The 22671-nt window shown below is 39.3% G+C and overlaps 1 protein-coding gene and 1 long non-coding RNA gene across 3 annotated transcripts; one reads left to right on the top strand and one right to left on the bottom strand.

Moving 5' to 3' along the window:
* The first annotated feature begins 5537 nt into the window (after window positions 1-5537).
* Window positions 5538-10421, top strand: LOC112556900 (tolloid-like protein 2). The gene is made up of 8 exons (XM_025226343.1): window positions 5538-5724; window positions 6340-6589; window positions 7302-7417; window positions 7723-7842; window positions 8046-8168; window positions 8405-8545; window positions 8788-8950; window positions 9727-10421. The coding sequence occupies exons 1-8, from the start codon at window positions 5625-5627 to the stop codon at window positions 9911-9913; spliced, it is 1200 nt and encodes a 399-aa protein (XP_025082128.1). The 5' UTR covers window positions 5538-5624; the 3' UTR covers window positions 9914-10421.
* A 6371-nt stretch (window positions 10422-16792) lies between these two features.
* On the bottom strand, window positions 16793-20037 carry LOC112556912. Of its 2 annotated transcripts, XR_003097851.1 has the most exons (5): window positions 19884-20037; window positions 19397-19496; window positions 19017-19031; window positions 18498-18623; window positions 16793-17863 (listed from the first exon to the last, which is right to left on the bottom strand). It is a non-coding gene; the product is annotated as an uncharacterized LOC112556912 (long non-coding RNA). The 2 variants fall into 2 exon arrangements; XR_003097850.1 differs by lacking the exon at window positions 19884-20037 and having other exon boundaries at window positions 19397-19617.
* Window positions 20038-22671: the final 2634 nt, after the last annotated feature.

The raw sequence follows: 22671 nt of genomic DNA, 5'->3' as shown, positions 1-22671 counted from the left end.
ATTTGTTTTTAAGTGAGTGCGGCTATATTATGTGTACTGTACTAAGTGATAGAACGTCAGTACCAGTACAGCCCACTTGTAAAGATTCAAGTACCTCAGGTAAAGTAAATACATTTGTAGCAATCCTAATGGTAAAATAGTAAATTGGACTTGTCAGTACGGATTCAACCGTTGAATCTTACTAGGCCACTTTCGGTTTTTCCCACACATTTATTTACTCTTCTTATAGATGTATTAACAGTAGTAGAAATAAATAATGTAGTTTCTTTGAGTAAAATAAAAGAGCATGTTTCTTAATCACAGCAGCTTAGTGTGTGTACTCACTGATAAAAAAAAAAATAGTCACATTTTTAATGAAGTTTAAATGCAGTCACACTTGTAGGCAAATGATTAAAAACAAAGACAGGAGTGTGCTAGTGCAGTTATCAGGGAGGAAAATATCATACACTGCTCTTAGCTAAGTCTATAGATACATATTGCACCCTACTAGTCCTTTAACTTGTGTTAAACCTTTATTCTTTAATAACCGCCAAGTCGACAACGCAAGATAACTGACACTTCGATATAATTAAGCATGTTAAAGCAGTATTTAAACGGAAATTAAAGAGATGACGAAGGATATAAAATTGTAATCGAAAACAGAAGACAAGGGCACACAATCTGATGAATTTCTGTAATTCCTTTTTATTTAATTATTTAAAGCACTACTTGGGAGTGCAATTACACTATTCAATCTAATGTGTGTCCACTGTCCCCGCAGCTTTCATCCTTAGACACACACGAATGCAAACATCACCGGCACAGAAAGATGATAACAACACTGAAGTCAGGATTATACAGAAACACACTAACGGTGTGAAGGTCACGGCCACAGTCAGAACTCAGACCATCTGGTAATTACGACTACAACCGACCTCCACATTTTGGCCTCTTTAAGGATCGCCATGTTTGTAGGCAAATGATTGAAAAATAAAAGTGGTGTATTCATCAGGAAGAAGAGTATCATACACCACTCTTAGCTAAGTCTATAGATAGATATTGCACCCTACTAGTCCTTTAACTTCTGTTAAACTTTTGTTCTTTAATAACCGCCACGTCGACAACGCAAGATAACTGACACTTCGATATAATTAAGCATGTTAAAGCAGAAATAAAATTGAAATAAGAGACATACTAGTCTTTTGACTTCTGTTAAACATTTATTTTTTAATAACCGCCACGTCGACAACACAAGATAACTGATCTTGGCGCTGACGTCACGTGATTATCCAGCCTGCAAGAGTTCATCGGCCCCCAAAGGGCACCTTCGGGCTGAGAAATGGGCCGTAAGGAAGTTACACTCCATCCCGGCATGTTTTGGAAGCTTAAAGTGCATTGCCCCTGCGGTTTAGGAGAACTCAAATCCCTCATCCTTTCAAACGCCCCTCTCAGCCCTTTTGCGTAAATACAGCAGACATAAAATAGACATTCAACAATTTAATTATATACAAGCAGATACACATGGTTGTAACGACACAGAATTTGTCACAAATGCCTGACCAAAAAATATTTATCATATAGGCATACAAAGAAAAAAAAAGGGTTTTAATATTTATTTACAACAAAGAATTTGAGTCTTCAAAGACTTCAGGCTAGTTGTTGTGAATACCTGACCCCCTCAAAAAGAGAAAAAAATGATCATTACAATCTTCAAAACAATTTATCCGTTAAAAGCGAAAAATAAACAAGGATTTAATATTTATTTACAACAAACAATTTGCCTCGAATGTCTGATCCCGCCCCCCCCCCAAAAAAAAAAAGCAAAAAACTCATTACAATCTTCAAACAACTTAAATAAAAATAAAAATCTGATTTAAAAATTATACATTCATATTTCTTTCTTTGCGCTGTTAGTAATTATTTACATATTAAATCAAATCTGTCAAACTGTATTAATCCTCAAAATTATTTAGACACAATATTTGCCTCGGCAGCTCTCTAATTCATTCAAATCAAAACTAAATGCTTATGAGGAGGAGATTTTTATTGTATGAAAAATTGTCGGGCGATGACATTTTATTTCAATTGTATTCCACAATTATGGAGTTGACAGTGTCATAATAAATCCATCGGTCGAGTCAAACCCACGAAATACTATAGGAGTGATTGCAGAAACATCGAACATTCATCATTCACCTGTTAAAGCTGGGATAAATCAGTTCTCATGAACTCAAAGACTTTCATTGGACGCGCGTACATCTTCGCGATGTGCTTACTAAATGCGACAAAAGTGATTTTTTTTAAAAACCAGTGAATACTGATTGTAAAAGGGGATTGTTCGCAACAACATGGTGCCCAAACAGTCTTGGTATAGTGTACTGTCGGCAATTGGACCGTTTAAACGAATACATCATCCAGAAACGTCCAGCGCTCGTTTATATTGAAGGAGTCGTGTTCCGTCATGACGACGTCAGACCATACACACGTTGGATCCCTCGTCAACAGTTATTGGAGCTTGGATGGGACATGTTGCCACACCCACCATACTTGCCTGACCTTCCACCTTCAGACTTCGACTCCTTGTGTGGTACAACTTTCAATTCAGATGAGGCTGTAAATCAACACCTTGTTCAGTTTTTCGCCGATAAAGACAGGTCCTTCTGTGATCAAAGAATTATGGAGCTTACTGAAAGATGGCAAAAGGTTATCAAATAAAACGGACAGTATATCATTCATTGATCTGTAGATAAATATATGAAAAACAGAAAAATACGTAATAACTATTCTGACACCCCAATATTTACTGAAGACAGCCCTCTCTCACTGAGTTTTGCTACTGTGGTTAGTTTTACAGATGTTAAGTAAAAGAAGACAATTTCTCGAGAGCTCTTACTGGTGATAATTCCGTAAAAAAGGAATGCTGACACTTATATAGTCAGTTCTGACAAATTATTTCACATAATGCTTACAAAGTCACTAACTTCACACTCCTGACAACCCAAAATCAAGAAATTATTGAAGAACCAGGGTTTAAAACAATCATTGAACACCCACTTCTGAGAAATGATTGACCTCTCTGAGCCACGGTCCGGTGGATGTCTGACGTCATCAAGTGTGTTCCAGTGCCAGGCCAGTACCGTGGCCGATGGCTGTTGCTGATGTTTGTGGATGACGGGATTGTGGATTTGGGGGGTTCATAACAGGTAGGTCTCAGTTCAGAACTGCCCGTAGTCCCCCGAAATGTTACCACCACATCCGTTAGCTGTGATCAGGTTATGGTAAAACGCCTGGTGAACTCTGATTCGAACACCACCCCACCCACCTACGTATTTACCACCTACCTATTATTTTTTTATTTTACTGCGAAGAATTTTTACCTGATTTTTAAAATAAAATCATTGATTTTCCCAAACATTACCATTAACGGCATTAGAGTCAAAGAGAAACATGGGGGAGGATGTATTCTAAGTCCCTTCTCTCCTCGACCAACTCTCAAGATTCAAGTTTCAAGATTCTTTTTTCTCCAAATGGCGTTGTCAGGTTACGACGGGACACAACTCCACACACGCTACGAGACTGCAATATGATTCTTATCGCTCCGAGACCATAAATTTGGCCGGCAGTTCTCTGGGTTGCCCCCGACAAGTCTTGGTCAGAACTGTAGGAGGGAATGGAATGTTTTACTGGACCCGCCATACTATTGAAGTCTTTGATTTGTACACCGCCTTTGTAATTTTATTGATAGAATCAAGTGCACAATAATTAATGTGCATGGTATTATGCCAATAACTTGAAGAACCGGCGACGAACTGTCGGATACATAGATGGTGTATGTGAAATCTTCGTGTTGGTGAAAATAAGGGAAATTCACTTATTAATTAGAGGTCGATAGGCTAAACTGCAACGTGTTGCAGCCAGAATATATAAATTATTTGCAAACATTGTGAGATTGTGCTGGAGTATTTTAGGAGCTGAGTAATGTGCACTGCATGATCGTTAGACACACATAACAACGCGCTGGCATGAATGTAGCTACGTGTGCAGACACACGAACATATATATACACACACACACAGACATATATATACACACACAGAGACATATATATATATACACACACAGACATATATATATATACACACAGACATATATATATATACACACACAGACATATATATATACACACACACAGACATATATATATACATACACACACAGACATATATATATATCAATCATATTACAACAGAAGGTCAATATATCGTGAAAGGATTGGATTGACTTTAGAATTATGCCATTATGCTTATTATTCATTATTTATAAACACTATTTATTCGGTTAAGTACACAGAATATTTTAGATACATATTAGTATAGGTAGACTGTCGACTGCCCAGAAATGGTTGGTTTACTTACTTTAGTAGACCAACAGACGAAATAAAAGACGAGTTAAAAGGGAAGGGGTTAGAAAGTGCGTTATGAAGTATAAAAAGTTCTACCAGTCCACCTGCTGACTCTCAGCGCAGCGCCCCCACACTCGACCTGACGACAATTAACTAAATTTACAATGCAAAAAAACGAGAAAATTTCTAATCAACCAAAGCCTGAGTTCTCCTGTTTCATCGCATACTGTCGGTACAGAATTCATTACGACAGTACGAGTAGGTTCATTTTGGTCCCCACGTAAGTTGTACAAATAAAACTTGTTTTAATTATATATTATTTATAGATTTTTTTTAAACGGTTCCAGATATGAGCAGACCAAGTACTAATGCTTTAAGACGAAGGAAGACAATAAGATTTACAAGATCGTTGCCAGACGCAGAGTGTGGTATTGCTCCCTTTCAGTAGTAAACTCATTGAGATATTTGCCCTCCGTCTCAGCCCCGACATATCCCGTAAATTTCACGTGTTGGTGTAAATTTGTCATCGATAGAACTTAAGTCCCCGTGAGAAATCGCCTCACATCAACATATCATCGACTGCTATCGTAAAATGACTATGAGTAAGCTGCTCTGGGATTGTAGAAGCACGAAAAGCAGGTACAGGTGGTCCTCGGGATACGACAGTTACGATGATTGGTGGTTACAACACATCTCCCATCGACTGTATAAAGCCTTGTTTACCTCACATCTCCCATTGGCTGTATAAAGCCTTGTTTACACCTCAGCGATAACAAAGCTTCCTTCTGAGTGGATTTAACGGATGAGTAGAGGGACGAGTGTCTGTATAACAACTTAATTAACAACTTTCTTCTCATTTAAAGGAGTGTCTGTGTGGTGTCGCTCATAGTTGTAGGAACAAAGTGCGACAATGAAAACAACAACAATAACAACAACAATAACAACAGTAACAACAGCAGTAACACCAATAGTAACACCACCACCAACAAAATAATAATAATAATAGCGATTATTTGTGGAGGCGGGGGGAGAATTTAAAGCAGCTTTAAACCGTACAAAAGATAACTCCTCGGTATACCTACCTTCTGTCCATCAGCTCTCAAGTGCCAATAATTTACTTGTCGTGGACGACCAGGAGGCTCGCAGTCTTATTTATGGTCTTGTGCGATAAGAACTTATAGCAGTCACGTGTCTTTTGGATTTCAAAGCCTCTGTTCCAGCTGGGGAAAGCTTCAGTCGCTGAATGACTCGATCTGGAGATGAGGTTGGACCGTTAACAAGAATGAAGCACCTGATAGAAGCTCTTGCTTTCTTGCTTCTCTTCGGCTTTGAGGCCATTGATGGTAATGTCTGGAACTTTTGGTCTAAGTATATCGTGAAAATCACACTTGTGATTCCTTCTTGTAATAAATTTATGCTCTCCTGTTTTACTGGAAGAAGGTTTGCGACAAGTATTGTAATTTTATTTTATTAAAAATTTAATATTGTTTTTGAACATGCATGCCTGAACCACAGTATGACAGTGTATTCACACATATCAAACAAAAAGGTTGAGATAAAGTTCAGACATCTACATCCTGACACAGATGCTGACAGAAAGTAACTGAAATGATAAAGATTTAGAGCTGACAAATTCAAGTTGAGTGAGCTCATTTCTTCATAATGAAGGATATATTAGGACAGGCTAATAAACTTTAAGTACAGCAGAAATTTACTTACAGTTAATGCCAAGACCAGTTCTACTAGAACAGTATTTAAATTTTACACCTAGGCATCGTCACAAACTCTTGGTTCATTGTTCATTGCAAAAAAAAAAAAAGGAAAAAGTTTAAAGTGAAAAATTACAAACAATCCATTTGACTGATTGATTGATAATATTTGCAATTTTGAATCACATTTCTAGGGTTTAATTTGAGAATTCTTTAAGCGCTAACCACATACAATGATCCGAACCACAGCTCAGGGGTGTGGCGGCAACCTATCGGGTGCCTACGGAGAGTTCTGGAGTGAAAACTACCCCAACGAGTACCCCAAGTTGAAACGAAACTGTACCTGGCATTTAACCGCCCTACCCGGGACAATCATTCAGCTCGAATTTCTGGATTTCGACCTGGAACCTGTCGGGCTGTACTCGGGGTATAACTACACCGCCTGCATGTTCGATTATGTGATCGTCGAAGACCCTCTGTCAGGAACAGCATGGAGAGAGTAAGAATATACCAAACAATTCTTTTTTTTAGGCAGCCTTTTCAAAGTCCATTTGTCTTACCAAGGGGTCGAATGTTCAATGCTGTGTGTAGTTATTTATGACTACTATGCAAAACAAATCTTAAGTTTAAAAATATCATTCTATTTAAGTTTTGTGTCTAATTATGTCACTTTTGTTCCAATAAAGTTTTTTTTTCAATTTTAAACCCTAATTTTTCAATAATAGCGATTTTTTTACGGGGAAAATCGCAAGGGTAGAAGATTCCCAAGTGCCTTAAACCTCCAAGTGTTAGCAAAGAAAGTGCCATACAAAATGAGTGATGTCCAGGCAACGTCTAGAAAAAAAACATATAATGTATTTTATAGAAAGAAAATAAAATAGAAAACAATATCACGACATTACAACACATATTACTTGATCCGAAATGATAAAAACAATACATAATAATCTAGTAATTTATCTCCGATGATCTATGCATTGCAATATATATATACACACATAAATTAACAATATTTTCCTAAGTAAATCTCAATAGAATTCCCGTCAGAATTATTGTCTTTCGCCTGTAGTTGATTAAGGAAAGCAACACGTTGTTGTCAAGAAATATTACAAACATTAAAGTTGACAAGGACTCTTATGATGATGATGGTAATCAAAATAATGGTTTCTTTATTATTAATTAATTTATTCATAATTATTTTCCCTGTTTAGTCTGTGCGGAAACACTCTTCCTCCAGTCATGCGCGGGTCGGGTAACATCTTGACTGTGTTGTTTGGCTCGGATACTGATGACAGTTACCGAGGTTTCAAAGCTCAGTTTCAGTCAAGTAAGTTGTTGGTATGTGTGAGTGTGTGTAAGTGTGTCTGCTTGTGTGTGATGTTAACAATAGACACAAAACAGTAAAATGATTATTTGTGCATTTCGCTATGTTTACATTAAGAAAAAAGTTTTTTTATTTATTAATCCAAAGTTTTCAAGTATTTGACGTGACCAACATGTTTGACAAAGAAAGAAGGTTATCTGCTGAACGCAAGAGAGAGACAGAGACAGAGGCAAAGAGACAGAGAGAGATCTTCTCATTATCTTGTTACAAGATGACTTCTTAAAATATCTGTACACCTCTCATGTCAGATCCGTGCCCCGATGCCATCAACGACTGTGATCACATTTGCATCGAGAACCAGGGTTCCAGATCCTGCTTATGTTACAAAGGATACATCCTAAACAGCAATGATGCTAAAACTTGTGATGGTAAGTATTTCTCTACCGGAGGTTTATTATGATCTTACATACATAGAACATGACTTCTACATCTTTGACTTTGTCTGCTTCCGTCTGTATACAAGCGGATGAGAATGATGGTCAATGTTTTATGCTGCTGTTATTTTGTTGTTATTTTTATTGTCTCGATAATGACGACGATTGCTACCTCTTGTGTTTCACCATGTGACTAGACATCGATGAATGTGCAATTAGAAGACACAAGTGTGGCCAGACCTGCCTCAACCAGCCAGGATCCTACACCTGCGACTGTGACCCTGGGTACCGACTGATGGCGGACGGCTTTGCCTGTGAAGGTTGTAGAACATCAGTTGCTAGCCTCAAAGATGTGAAATCTCTGTGAAGGTTGTAGAACATCAGTTGCTAGCCTCAAAGATGTGAAATCTCTGTGAAGGTTGTAGAACATCAGTTCCTAGCAGTTTCACACATCATTCACACGCTACAACTGTAAATTAACCGAAGATCACACTTGTGATGATGATATTCGAGATGCACAAGAACCCTGACGATGAGGGTTGTGCTTCTTTTGCAGACATCGACGAGTGCACGGAACTGGCTGACCCGTGTGATCAAAGGTGCTACAACCTCCCCGGCTCCTATGCGTGCGCATGTGACCCCCAGTTCACACTCACCGCTGACGAATCTGCGTGTGAGCCTGTGAGTAAAAATGCAGGTGAGCAAACACATGAAACTATGCACGACAACACGCAAGCTGAATTTTCTTGGGTTTTTTTTTCAGTTTTGTTTGTATTTCTTTATTTCTTTTCATCATCAGCATCGTCGTCGTCGTCGTCGTCGTTGTCGTTTCTGTTTGACAGCAAATTACATTGCAGAATCATCTAACGAAGTAAAAAAAAAAAAAAATAGGCAGCTGGAGCACATAAGAAAGTAAAACTTTGCTATGATATATCGCAGTGATCGACAACACCACCACCGCCGCCACCAACAGCAACAACACGGGCTACGACAAGAATCTGGTGCTGGGGTTGGCCATCGCCCTCGCCGTGTCGCTGCTGGTGTTACTCCTGCTGCTGCTGCACCTGTGCACCAAGTGCTGCGCCAAAACTGCGAAGACCAGGTAGAAGGTTGTTTCGTGAATCACCTGCAGCTCACACTACTTCCGTCGGTCGTATAGTCGGCATACTGTAGCCGAGGGGAGTAGCTGGATGCTTAACCGGGGATACGAGAGGGTTCGATACCTTTGTGGCGCAGCGTATTTTTACACCTCACCCAAGTGTTGAGCGGGTACCTGGAGAAATAACGAGCAGTGCTCGCACAAAAAGCTGACCTCGAGAACACGCGCTCTCAAACCCCTCACTTCCTACAGTTCAAACATTATAATACTACCTTCTCCTTGACTTTTTACAACCCGATCCCATTTAAATCCCGTTTGTTGTAAATGTGTTATATTGCAGTACTGGCTGTTGCTTTCCTCTGCATTCCATTTGTCTTAAATGTTTGCTTCATCATCTTGTCTAGGAATCCTGGAATGTTTATTGTCAACAGGCAGTGAAGTAAGGTCAAAGAGCTTCCTGATATTGTTAGTCGAATAATTCATTGTGAAGACAAGGTGGATGTTGCCGATGTAACAGAATATTTGTGTGTTTATGTTTATTTGTGTATAATGTACAAGAAAGAGGTAGGCCATCACAGACATATATTTATAGGTTTACATGCAAGCTCTCTGTAAGCTCTTCCCCTATCCCTAGAAACTATTGAAGACATTTTCTTACACAAACACCTGAATAGAGTCCTGCCGGTAGTTATCTAGATGACAATGTGGGACAATACCAGTAATAAATGGATACAATCACTTCCCGAAGGAGGTAAGTTCAATTCTATTTTCTATGACAGCAAGAAGAAGATACCCCCCAAGCGCCGGGGGAGCAGGGTGGACGTAGTCCCGAGTCAGCAGCACGTGAACTACGTCCGTCAGCCGCGACACTGGCCCGGCACCGCGCCGGACTTCATGACCAGCTCCGCGGCTCCCTTCAGCCACATGAAGAGGTTCACTGAACTTCCGGCCCTCAGTGTCCAGTGATGTCCACCCTGGACACACAGTCAGTATAGAAGTGGATGTTCAGTAACCTGTCACAAAATAATGGTTAATAATTCGTCAGATAGAGTGGTAATTAATTTACTGTCATTAAGTGTTCAATGAACTGTCAATAGAAACAACTCACTGAGCTCTCGACAAAATCATTTTACATGTTGATGCTGTTAGTTGAGAGAGAGACTGTTTCAGGAATGTTTCTCTAAGTGTACGGTCTCCTCTAGTTCACTTTCTTCAGTAAAGATTAAGCTGATTAACATAATAAATTCTTTATGTTGCGTGAAAATTTCAGAATTAAAAACATTTTTACTATTTCTTCATTTTCATAAAGTAATGATAGCATTTTATTTATTCGTATATTGCACTTTTGATTACATTGTAGCGGTCAAATGCTGAAGCCAAAATCAACATGATTATTTAGTGATTATCAGAAGTAATAAATCTTAGGAAATGGAATTTAAATATTTGGAAATTTACAAGATTCATAATCAATAAAATTGACAAATAAAAAGTATTTTTTCTTCATTTTTAAATATAATTATCATTACTCTCTATCAAGAGTGACAACTAAATTCATCAAGCGAAGGCATTTCCGGAGATGAGTTGGAATCAGTTCGTGAGAGAGAGAGACAGAGAGAGTGATTACTTCCGATAGTTGACCTGGGACAACACAAATTCTGTCTAAGGTGTTGGGATGAAAGCATTTAATGTTAATTCTACAAGCCATGTCATCGGTAGCGGCCCTTTCAAGGATTAAACGGATGAATAACATGGTTTGCCTCCGAAAACAAATTCATGCAGTCATAATTTATAGAAAAAACACCAGAAAATACAGATTAATGACAACAACCTCATGAAACAAGGAAAAAGAAGAATCAGTTTACAGGAATGAATGTGGCTTAGAATCTAAAATTCTTTATAAGCTTTAAGTACCTGTGAAAAGGATATATACATTGTAATGTCGGACATTGGCAAGATACCCCAGGGGACACAATCCCTCATACTAAATATTGATTAACATGTGGGTTTGTCTCCCCTGTCTCCCACTATGGACCAGTCGATATCTTGGTAAATAGAACTTTCCCTATTGACTTTCATGCGCCACATTTTCTGCAGAGGAAGGCAGGAGAAAGGAAACTAAAATGATCATTTCTTCTTTCTGACATGCGGCAGTCCCTGCGCGAGATTCTTATCAAAGCCGTTGCTGCTGTTTGTGTCCTCAATATACATGTATTCTCAAGTGTATACTTCCTGAAGTGATCCTAGTAAGCAATTTACTGTAAGAGTCGAATGTCTAGATGATGATTATGGATGATGGTTGATGGATGATTGATGGATGGATGATTTGCTTAAAGATGAAAAATAACTGGGTGAGCACCGGGAAGGCACAGAATACACCACTCCACGCGAAATTGTTTGCAAAGGAAATCAGTAAGATAGAAATAATGTTCATAAAAGGTAAATTATAGAAATGACTACATGAGAAATATGGTCATGTGTAGCAGACCTTTACAGGTGGCGTGACTTTCATCAGTATTTGACACCTCCATCTACTTTTTTTATTTGTTGGTATTTATTTGAGCGTCAGTGATTCTGTCGGCGTCTCTGTATCTCTGTCTCTGCAATCACTCGTCGTTATGTCTTTGTATTTACATGAAGTGTATAAACAGCTCTGTGTGTGTGTGAATTCGCGCGCATGTTTGTTTATTAAACTTCCAAAATAGTCAGCTTGAAAGGTGACATGGCATACAAGTATCAGCTGAAGTGCACTAAACCACATCCCCAAGCAACTAGCGGCGTTCGTGAAACTTTCACCTTTACAGACACTGTGTATTTATTCAGTGACCTGTTGTTCAGGTTGTCGGCTAAACACCTTTGACTGCGGTAGGAAGGCCGCATAAGAAGAAACGATTTTTATGGCTTGTTGGGTCTGCCCTAGAAAGCACGACTACCATAATAAAACCTTTATATTTACCTTCCACCTAAAGTAATTACACTTTGAGCGTGATAGCTCGCTCTAGTTCATGTCAACTGAAGAAATAGAGGAGGGAGACCACTCCCTGGTCTCGTAGAAAGGCAGACACGAGCCAACATAAACGTCTGTCATTCATCATCGCTATTGGCATTTGCCTCACGTCTACCCGAACACGTTTTTCAACCTCGGTTACACTTACCCGACACACCCAGACAGCATTTAGGTTAGTTTGGGTGTAGGAGGGGAGCAGGGCTTTTAACGGTCCACTTCGCACTGATTATTAAACACGGTCAGTCCTTAGGTGAAAACCCTGTTTGAGGCCTGGGTGTCTGTTATAGGGACTGTCGGACAACTGCCCTCAAAGGGCACTGCACTTGATACCAATAGGAAAAAGACCGGCTGTCCTGACATCTCAAACACACTGTTCTTTTGTGCACGAGACACCCGTTTGTATGGCTGGCTGTGTTGTTGTGATATGACATTAAATACCAACCGCCACACTAGTCGAGGAGTGAAAAATAAAACCGCCCATACCAAACCTGATAGACGTTAGGGGGCCATCCCATGGCATTTTATTTACAAACTTTTGTGTAGACTGCTAGATTGACAAGGGTATCTGACACTAGCTGTAAACTTGAGCGACTAAGTCCAGTAAGTGTGACTAAATTGGTGGATGTTAAAGATCAGCGGAGATTTTTTTAGGGGGTGTGGGAAGGGGCAGATGAGTTTAGGAATGTACTTTAGTGAACCGTAGTCACATATCCTTCCTGAGGTAACCCAGCCTGCATGGGCTTTGGGTGTTTGAACGGCCCCGATAGGGAAGTGAGACTTTGGGATGGGAAGCGTGTAATTCGATCCTAAACTGACGCGTCCATCGCGCTTTTTTTCTTCAGCCGCTCTCGATTTGGTAGCCACGTGATCGTGTCGCATCCTTCCACCCGCTCTTTCCCTCCCCCCTCTTTTCCCCCACGTGTACCTGCGGGTTAATCAGCGGTCACATCGGCCGGTTCAGCTTTGACCGGCACGCAGACATTTTGAACTGTACGTCCATCCTCAAGTGAAACACCGCCGATTTCTGAAGTAAGTCTTAATAAAGTTAAGTGAAAGATGCCATTAAAACAACTATACTTTATAACAGTGGATAGTCATGAATAATTTATGATCATATATAAGTATTGTAGTGCTTTTTGTGAAATGTTTCACGTGTTGTACCCGGCAGGTCTCACACATACATCCACTGGCAACTCGCTTTTACATGACACTGTCTTCTATATGTGCTGTAAATAATTTAAATGGTTTAACCATATCCTTCTTGTTGTAAATAATCAAATTGCTTAATCGTATCTCTTGCCTACTAATTGCACGTATTTACTAATTACAGAAACGAAATGTTGAGCGCGAATACGATTGGCGGAAGCAAGAGGACAGTGCATGATGGGTTCAAATTAACTAGTCAAGAGGTAAAGCACACACACACACAATCTCTCGTATCATTGATGATTAACTTCGAAGTTGAAATCTATGACATGAACTCATTGAGTCATGCTTGAAATTCGTCGTCTGCTTTCTCAATAACAGTGGTGCGGCGATTACCAAACGTCTTGGTGCATTCTAGGGGAAAGCAACGAGACAATCACATTGCTTTCTGAACAACTAAAATTTTGGAAAATTAATGCAAAGCAAAAGAAAGAATTTTATTTTTGTACTTATACACTTTGAAATTAAAACAAAATGTATTAAATCCAATGCTATGCAATGAACTTTGTCAAAGTCTGTCATTTTTCTAACAATCACTTATCTGATCACATATATTTTTCTTTGTCTTTAAAATGCTGCATGCCATTTTTTCAGTTTATTTTACATGATTTACAAAAGAACTAATTATAACAATCTTTAATTGCAGATCACACTGACTAGGTCTGGCTCAGTGAATTTTACCAGTAAGTTTATTTTGTCTCCCTCTATGATTTCATCAGGATCACTATACAAGCACAGGTTTTGTGTTTTTTAGTGGTCTACATGCACATCCTTATTATATCCATCTAAACATTTTCTGTTAATTAAAAAAATTGTCAATAGACTTACATCCATAGTTTTGTTTTGTCATTACTTTAAAGACTAAAGTAACATTTTGATTTCAAATACATTTTTGAACAGAGTTCTCAGCAAAGTTGATGAGCAGAGCAAAACACTACAGAATGTAGTTCACAAACTGAATCAGGTCACCCTGCTTCTTCAAAATATGGGGAAAGAGGAGCTGATGAAGAAATGAATTAGAACAAAAGTGGTATGTCATTTAAGTATAATGTGTTAGTACTAGACACCTTTTTTTAAATGTTACCTTTAGCTTTAGCTAATATATCAGTTAATATGTATGTTATGCTTTACAGTCTTGATAAACCATTTAACAAACAGGCAGGCATAGCATCAGCTTACAGGTTAACTCTCCTGACAAGAATGTGTGGTCAGTGTAATATTTGCATTAAAAATAATACACATTTTATGAAGTACAAAATAATGTAGTATTTTATATGCATAGATTTTATTTATAAATAATTCTGTCACTTGCTTTTCATGGTGTCAAAATGAGCAGTCTGTGTGTCTATTAACTATGACCACTAAAATTGTTCTACTTTCATAAAGAACAGCTTTGATTAAACTCTTAATTAACTTGGTGATTTGAGTCACTTAATGCCATTATTTTCTCTGAAGTCCCCACTAGGGTTTATTTAAGAGACTGGGTCTGGTTTGTAGCTATATTCATCATGCAACCATTGATCTCATCAGTGGAGTAGGGTTCAGCATTATATCCTAAACTTACCCAATCCAGTGAATTAATTTATTTTGCATTTGTATTGTAGTATTTTACATGGTGGAAACAACTAAAGATTTTTTTTAACAGGTTCAGCACCTCTCGTGCACGGAGAATTTTAAAACGGCTGCTTTCTTCAGAGTTGGCTCAGTGGAACCAAAGGGGAAAAAGTTTCCAGTCACTTCAGCTGAGAAGTATATTAATTGGTGCGTAGTTTTTGTTTGGTTTTGATTTCTTTGAGGTGTACGTCAATATGAACTTAAAAGGACAAGTTTCCGAACAATTTAAAAAAAAAATAGTGAATCTAAGTATTATTTTCTCTACATTTACAAATTTATTATTGTGTACAATAGCATTTAAGTCTACCTTACAATTTCTATTTGTGCACAGCTGCAGTCCAAGAGACATGGATTGAGGAATGATTCGAAGGTGATGCCATCTAATGGTGAGTGGAATTACAAAATGAGTTTGTCAAGTTAAAATTATTAATGTGAGCATTGTTTTATTCTTCGTGGATTTATTCAGTAGGCCTATTTACTTTACTTTTTGTACTAAAGATTAATTGGTTACTTTCAGATATTATCCAAAACTTCTTATACACACAAATGGCCATCAAGACATTACCGTTTAAAAATCTTTTTATTCCACTCTTGTTCAAGTTCTTGTAATCTCACTAGTAATTAGTAGATTTATGAAAGCTTTAACTCTTTCTTTACACAAGGCTAAAGGCGGTCAAACCCCCCTGTATGCATGAATTTACCCTTTTTCAAAAAATTATTAAAAAATAACTAAACAAGATAGAACAGCAATTTAAATTGATTATGACAGATCAAAATGTGTAGAAGTGGAACAATTTTACCGTAATCTTGCTCGTGAACTCACTTTTATGATAATCCAACCAAAATTAGGTATATTATGTGAAGTTTGGAAAAATTTTTTTTTTTTTTACACATTTCAAACAAAAAATTCGGAGCAGATGAAAACCATTTTTACACCATTCGTGGTCAAATTCTCCTTCATCTAAGCAGGAATATCCTCTGGGATGTTCTTTCTTTGTTATTCGACGTTTCAGATGCGTGATGTTCGCAATGTTACCATCGAAAAGGACAGGTAGTGTAGAATATCGGCGAGACTTTCGTTCAAACGTACGTCCTTCGTCATGTAAGGGAGATATTGTGTTCATAAAGGCCCAAACTATCTTATTTATTAATTTTTTCTTTTAAACCACGAGCTGTAAAGGCCTAAAAAAATTACAACAATGCATAAGCCCAATGTAAATACTGCGTACAAGTGAGCAGGGCAAAATCGGCCACCCGTGTTAAGTGCATAAAGAAAGAGTTAAGCTTTCATCTATGTGAGAGGTTAGTTCTACTTACATAGCAAAATCCAAAATATGTAAATACATTGTAACTTTTTTCTTTTCTTCTACAGGGATTCCACCACTCATGGATCGATTTTTGGTGTCATATTTTTCTATCTTTTATGTAAATTGTTTGACTTTATGTTATAAATAATTATTTCAAAAATAACTTTCATGGGGTAAAAAATTATTGACTGCAATTTTTATGTAAATAATTGGATGAATGCTTGTTTTATGTTCAAAAACAATTTTAATGCTTTAAATAATGTAAACTGTTAAAATAGTTTTTTTGGTGTAAATAATAAAATTGTTTAATGATATCTCTTGCCTACTATTTATGCATTGTGAGGAAACGAGATTTTGAAAAGCTGTTGAATGTTTTCTTCATGGTGTGCAAGCCTGTGTACCAGTGTAAGTAAAAGTGAGAAAGGGTGAGGAATGCAGCAAGAGGGGAGTGGGAGTTGGGAGTTTGATGGGAAAACACGACTTCTCATGGGCGATCGGTGGGTATGCAATGGTTTTTTCGTGGGAAAGTGGGTGGGTCTTTCGTGGGAAAACATGGCAACCCGTGGGAATTCCCTACGAGGTCCCCTTAGGGTCCCGCTTCCAAAACCCGAGAGGGACCCAACTTTCTTCCCGAAGAGGTCCCATGAGGGACCCAAGAGTTCTTGCAGGCTGGGAAGCCATCAACATTCACAAAAGAAAAGAAACGTTCACAAGTAAGTTCATGCAAAAAACATTGATTCTTATCATACAAAAGAAATTATTTGAGTATCAAAATTCATGCACGCAGTCCTGACTTCGTTGAAGACCATGACAGTGACTTTCACACTAATGCATTTCTTTTGTCGACAAAGGTGGGACTTGTCACAGGACACATCGGTCCACGTGACCTGGTTGGCTTAGCAAAGCAGTCAGCACAAACTTAATGTTCATAAAAGGCAAGTATTTGGTTTTTAGTTGGCTGTCAGTTTGCTGACAGGGCGTGTCCTGTGAACGATGCAGATTCCTTTCAAAGCCACACCAAGCCACAGCAAGTGCACAGTAAACACCATCACAAATATCAGTCGAGTGCCCGGTTGTGACATTTTGTTTAACTTCTACAGGTTCAGCTGATGCGTCGACTAACAGTCCTTTCCTCCAGGACGCCATGCTCATCTCAGTCCACTTTGTTGTTTGTGCAGGTGGACAGCACGATAAAACATGTGCAGGGTGGATGAACTTCTTCATCGCTCGAGGCAAAAAAACAAAAAACAAAAAACAAAACAAAAAAAGCTGTGTACAGGTTGTGTGACCCGAGGAGCCTTCTTGTCCCTTCTTTCAAAAGACTTGTCCCATGACAAGCAGTTACAGACTCAAACTAAAACTCTTCGACACTGAAATGTGTCACCAGGCTGCTCACACAAATCTGTCCTTAGTTTTCTTCTGTCTCAAGGATTGTTTCCCCATATTTTTTTGCATTTATTTTAATTTTATATCCTTGCTGGATAAGGTATACTGTAATCGTTCAGTATTTTAAAAATAAGACAGCACTACACAACATTATTATTACCCTTCACACGCGTTATCTACATTCCCTTCCTGTAATTTTGTTTTTGTAAATTTTTCCATAGGATGCCAATTATTATTATTGTTATAATTAATATCATTTGTAAAGCGCCTTGATCCTGCTCATAGGGCTGGGATGGGGCACAATAAAAGTAACCATTATCATCATCATCAGTATTCGATGGCCAGTTGTGGAGGTGGTTGATGTCCAGCGAAAGAATCAACTCAGACTGCTTTTGCTACCTGTGGAGCCAAAATGAAAATGTATTTAGCAGTCCTGAATATGAACATGATAGACCTAGGGGTTGTCGTATGTTACTTCATGTCAAAACAGTTTTGGTGTTCTTCTTAAAGAACTTATTCTAGGTTGCGACAATGTTTAGCTTCCATTGATACATGATTTTATAGATTTTACAAACCTTAGTAAGGATGGTATTCTTTTGTTCTGACTTTTCAATCCTATTTCTAAGCAATATGACTGGCTATATACTCCTTGTATGTTTTATTTTTACGACCTTTGGCAGGCCTCGATCAAATATCCTGACAAGTGACTTTGGAAAATTAACTCCTACATATTATCTATTTTGTATAAATGAATTATTAATATCAGTTACAAAGGCTAACAATAACCAACTGTATTAATTCTAGTATAAGCAAATCACAAAAGAAACAGTACAAAGAGATACATCGAGGTAAGATGAACTTTCCCAAGAATATGTTTCACCTTCACATCACATTTAGCATTGTGCTACAGAGTTTGGTAAGTGATGTGATGTGAACATCAGAGTTCTTGAATGCACTGACTTACAGTTAGTTGACAAGTTTATTAAGTAAAACTAACAAAAGGAAGGTAAAAGTTTAAAGTACATGTACTTACGTTCGTTGAGCTTGTTAACGTCCACCTCGAGGGTGTAACCCGAGTTGCTCTCGCACTGAAACTCGCTCACGGTGTTCTCGCAATGCCGGCTGACGTCATCACTTTCCTCCTTCATTTCATCCATTTCTTCAGAAATAACGATAACGATAATAATAATATAAATAATACTAATAATGCACAATTTTTGAAATCGCATATTAGAAAATGCATAGAGGAGTTAAATAACAAGAACAAGAGTAACATGAGATTGCAAAAAAAGTTATGAAGAAGGACTCGAATGGTGGGAAATGGTGTTACGAGTGAGAAGAGAAACAATTAACATAAGCAATCTTTAGCTTAATATTGAGTTTCTTCAAGTGGAAATGTTTTTTTTATATTTTTTCAGTCCTAACAGCAATGTATTCTATGTCGAGTATAAAGTCACTGACCTTTGACACTTCAAAGATCATATCAGTGGAAAAGGGTGTGGTTAGTAATTTATAGGTTTGCTATATCCGTAGAATAATGTACTTTGCTTACCTTGAAGAGCCGAATCTGTAAAATACAGGATACATCGATATAAAGAATATCTGATCTGCTAAATTTGATAACAAACTTTGATACACAGAAACGAGGTAAAAAACTGTATTTTAGTCGAAATAAAATCAAAACAGTCAAAAATGATCAGTTCTTTTGATGCGGTTATTTTAATTTTAACTACACAAATTTTATACACACAGGTGAAACAAAACCTTATTTAATAAATTTTGCAGAGGAATCTGCTGTTTTGTCTTCATCGTATTTATCGTGTAAAGTCACTGAACATTCTGTAACTTCTGAGTCCCATACAACTCGTCCCTCACAAACACCACAGATGAACCTTCACACAACACACGACACTTTCCATACATATTACTTACCTGATGCATTCAGCAGAACAAGTGTTGCTAGTACCAAGCGAAGAAAGAGAGCCTCCATCGTAGAGCTTGCTCTCCACCCGACACACACCCGAGACTTCAACTAAACACCAAACACATTCTCCTGTGAACATTTAAGGGCGTTGGCAGCATACAACACAATAACCTTAACCTCGTGTGACTGCTGCATACATTGAACTTTGGTGAGTGAGTTTTAATACGGGTGCTAACACCACAGCCCTACCTTATACGCCTCAAAATAATGAAAGTAAGTGAGAGTTACCGCCATTACAGAACTTTTTGTGTTGAGATTCTGTAAATGCTACGTTTGACAGACAATAACAACCTTTAAAAAGATAGATGTCAATAGAAGAATGCCTTACAAAACAAGGGTGAAAGTGTAGCAACATGGCAATAAACGCTCTGCGCTGCTTATTCTAAACAGTCAAACAAATGCCGTTTAGTTCCCGCGCCCCCAGGTATGACTTACCTGTAGACACCGTACAGAGGCCACCTGAGCACACCCGGTGGTGAAAGCACCCACCTGAATGACGGGACAGAAGTGACACTGGTGCACACAGTTCAGGGAAGAATCCTTTAAACACCTTGACAGGTGTGAGTGTGAGAAGTGCTCACGCTTTTGTTGCGAACGTTCACATGCGGTGATCTAGGGTCTGGGTGTGTCATGGTGGGTGTGCATGTGTTTCATTCTGTGTGATATGTGCATTTTTTGTGGCTTTCACATTATTGTGCTAGTTTGTTTCTTACTGCAAACGTCACAGGTATAGAAATGGAGTCCAACCTTGTGCTTCACTGTTTCGCGAAATTTATGCAAAAAACTTTCCAAGCATCTGTCCCACGTCAGGTACAGGTAATGATGTCATTGTCTCCGAGTACATCGTCAAGAGGAGGAGGAGGAGGATTGATGTTTTACACCGAGCCAGCAACTAAGAATATATCATGGCAAGACAGCCAGCCCTGTAACAGACTCCACAAGCAGAGAAAAAACAGTGTGGCTGAGACGGGAGCTGAACTCAGGACAGCCAACTCTCACTGTATTGGTGACCGTTGCGTTACCGGGCCGCCCGAGTACATCGTCAAACTGACAATAATGTTTATACATTAAATAAAAGACCGTGATTTCTTTTTCTTTTCCCTCGATAAATGTGTGAACGTGTGTGTGCGTGTGTTTTGTAAGAAGTAACGTATCGCGTCTCACTTGCTGCACGGGTAGCCGGGGTGCGGGGGCGGAAGGGTGTGCCCGGCGGTTAGTGTAGCAGGTTATTTATTGTGTTTAGAGGAGGGGGCGGGTGGTTAGTGTAGCTGCTTATTTATTCTGTTTACAGGAGGGGGCTGGTGGTTAGTGTAGCTGCTTATTTATTCTGCTTACAGGGTGGGGCTGGCGCGTCACGCATCCTTTGGCAGAGACCATCTGGCTGGCAACAGATCCACACCGTGTTCACAGGCTGATGACTGCCTTTCAGGTTCACAAATGTATTATGGAATGTGGCTGCGGGGAGGTCTGTGTGTGCGTGTGTGTTGAGGGGGGGGGGAGGACTTACTTGTGAAATTGTGTTATGCGGGGTTATGATTTTGAATATGGTGTGTGAGCGACTAGGATGGTGTGTGGTGGAGGGATTGCTCTGAGTGTGTGTGTAGGGTCTTCAGTCGTAGGGGAGGATGCTGGTAGCGGAACGTTGTAGGGGGAACACTTGAGGGGCCAGCTAAGGGTGGCGGGGGGCTCATGGCCGTGGGGTTTTGTACTACATTGTGCATTGTTTTTGTTTTGTGGCTCACATTGTTTTAAAAATCTTTATCATTCGTCAACCATCAATATTCCCCCGTCATCTTGTTTTCAAATCTTCATCAATCTTCATCGCCATTCTTCGTCACCCTTCGGTCGCCAATGCTCAGTCGTCACTCTCCAATCGTGGAATCGATGTGAGGTCGCTGGGTTCGTTTTCGGACTACCTATACTGGCCATAGCGGCTGCAGTGAGCAAGGGGAGGTAAGCGTGACTCAGTGACTCAGGCTGAGTTGTCCTTCTTATTTGTTTTCACCTCACGGTTGGGTCACCGCCCTCTTGAGTTCGGTTAGCCAGAGGGTGTGTGTGTCTTGTCTTTGGGGCGCTTTACCCCAGGCAGTAGTCAGGGAGGGGGTTGTTTTCGGTTCTACCCGCCTCACGTGTGGGGTACCCTGCGTTGAGCGGGTACTTGATATGATTTGTTTATTCTGTGCTGATATTTGCTTGCGTGATTTTTAATGTTAGCCTTTGGCTGTTTTTTTTTTTTTCTTTCTTTTCTTTTGTGCTGGTCGGCCACATACAGTGTAGGGCCATCAAGCGGCGGTCCAGTAGTCCACGACTTTCAAAATGGTGACTCACGGGTCAACACGCGAAAAAGAATTGTGATAAAAAGTATTAATTTTTTTCATTGTTTATTGTAATTTATTCATTATCAAAAAGTACTGAATCCGCGGTTAAATTAAGCAGTTAGTACCCCAGTCACCGCGGCTTGATAGCTCTACTCTGTATTTTGTACTGTCCGTACGTGTGCGTGTTTATCTGTTCAGTGAGGAGAGACTGGCTTCGTTGCTCGAGTCGACCGTGTGGTGTCTGTCATGTGAGTCTGTGCGACTGTGAGCGTGTCTATGACAACGAATCTCTCAACGCCCTGTTGTGTAACGCGACATAGCGATCGCTCCATGAAACCTTGTCAAGGACACAACTTGACATCCGAGATAAAGACCCTCAGAGGACGTCTGGTCCTGACAAAGCTCTCACAAGGCCAAAGACAGGAAGAGACAGCACTTGTTAGCCTGACAAGCCCTATAGTCGTCAGATAATCTTTCAGAGCAGGATGCGCTTTGCAAATCTTTGCTCCTTAATGCGCTGTGTGCAGCGAATGTTCTCTGCACGTGGTCAGGTCACGTGACTTAATGCCACTTGAGCTCTACACACACTTGCCCAAAGTCAGTCCTAAAAATGTCGTATCCTTCATGGTTCAAATAACATGTTGCCATTTAATGTACCTGTAATTGACTGCCACGTGGGTCCTGCGCGCAATGGTTACTGTTACTCGCATGCACTCGTCCAGCATACGCCCACACGCTTAATTACAACACATTCTTCTTCTTCTTCTTCGTCGTTCACTCAAATGGACACGCCTGCCTCCTGCACAAATGATGCTGTGCGCCGCAGGTCCTCCAGGCTGCCGTGTAGCTTCCTCAATACTGGCGTCTCATCAGTCCAAATGCGGTGCCTGAGTTCTTCGTGCATA

This window comes from Pomacea canaliculata, linkage group LG2 (genome assembly GCF_003073045.1).
Source record: "Pomacea canaliculata isolate SZHN2017 linkage group LG2, ASM307304v1, whole genome shotgun sequence".
In the NCBI taxonomy this organism is placed as follows: Eukaryota; Metazoa; Mollusca; class Gastropoda; order Architaenioglossa; family Ampullariidae; genus Pomacea; species Pomacea canaliculata.
Note: the sequence above shows the minus strand (reverse complement) of the source record. Positions and strands in the feature narration are given on the sequence as shown.

Bases quoted from the DNA above. Each gene is read 5' to 3' on its own strand.
- LOC112556900 (XM_025226343.1), top strand. From the start codon at position 5,625: ATGACTCGATCTGGAGATGAGGTTGGACCGTTAACAAGAATGAAGCAC. The intron at 5,725-6,339 runs GTAATGTCTGGA...TCCGAACCACAG, and splicing joins CGGCTTTGAGGCCATTGATG to CTCAGGGGTGTGGCGGCAAC. The intron at 7,843-8,045 runs GTAAGTATTTCT...CCATGTGACTAG, and splicing joins TGATGCTAAAACTTGTGATG to ACATCGATGAATGTGCAATT.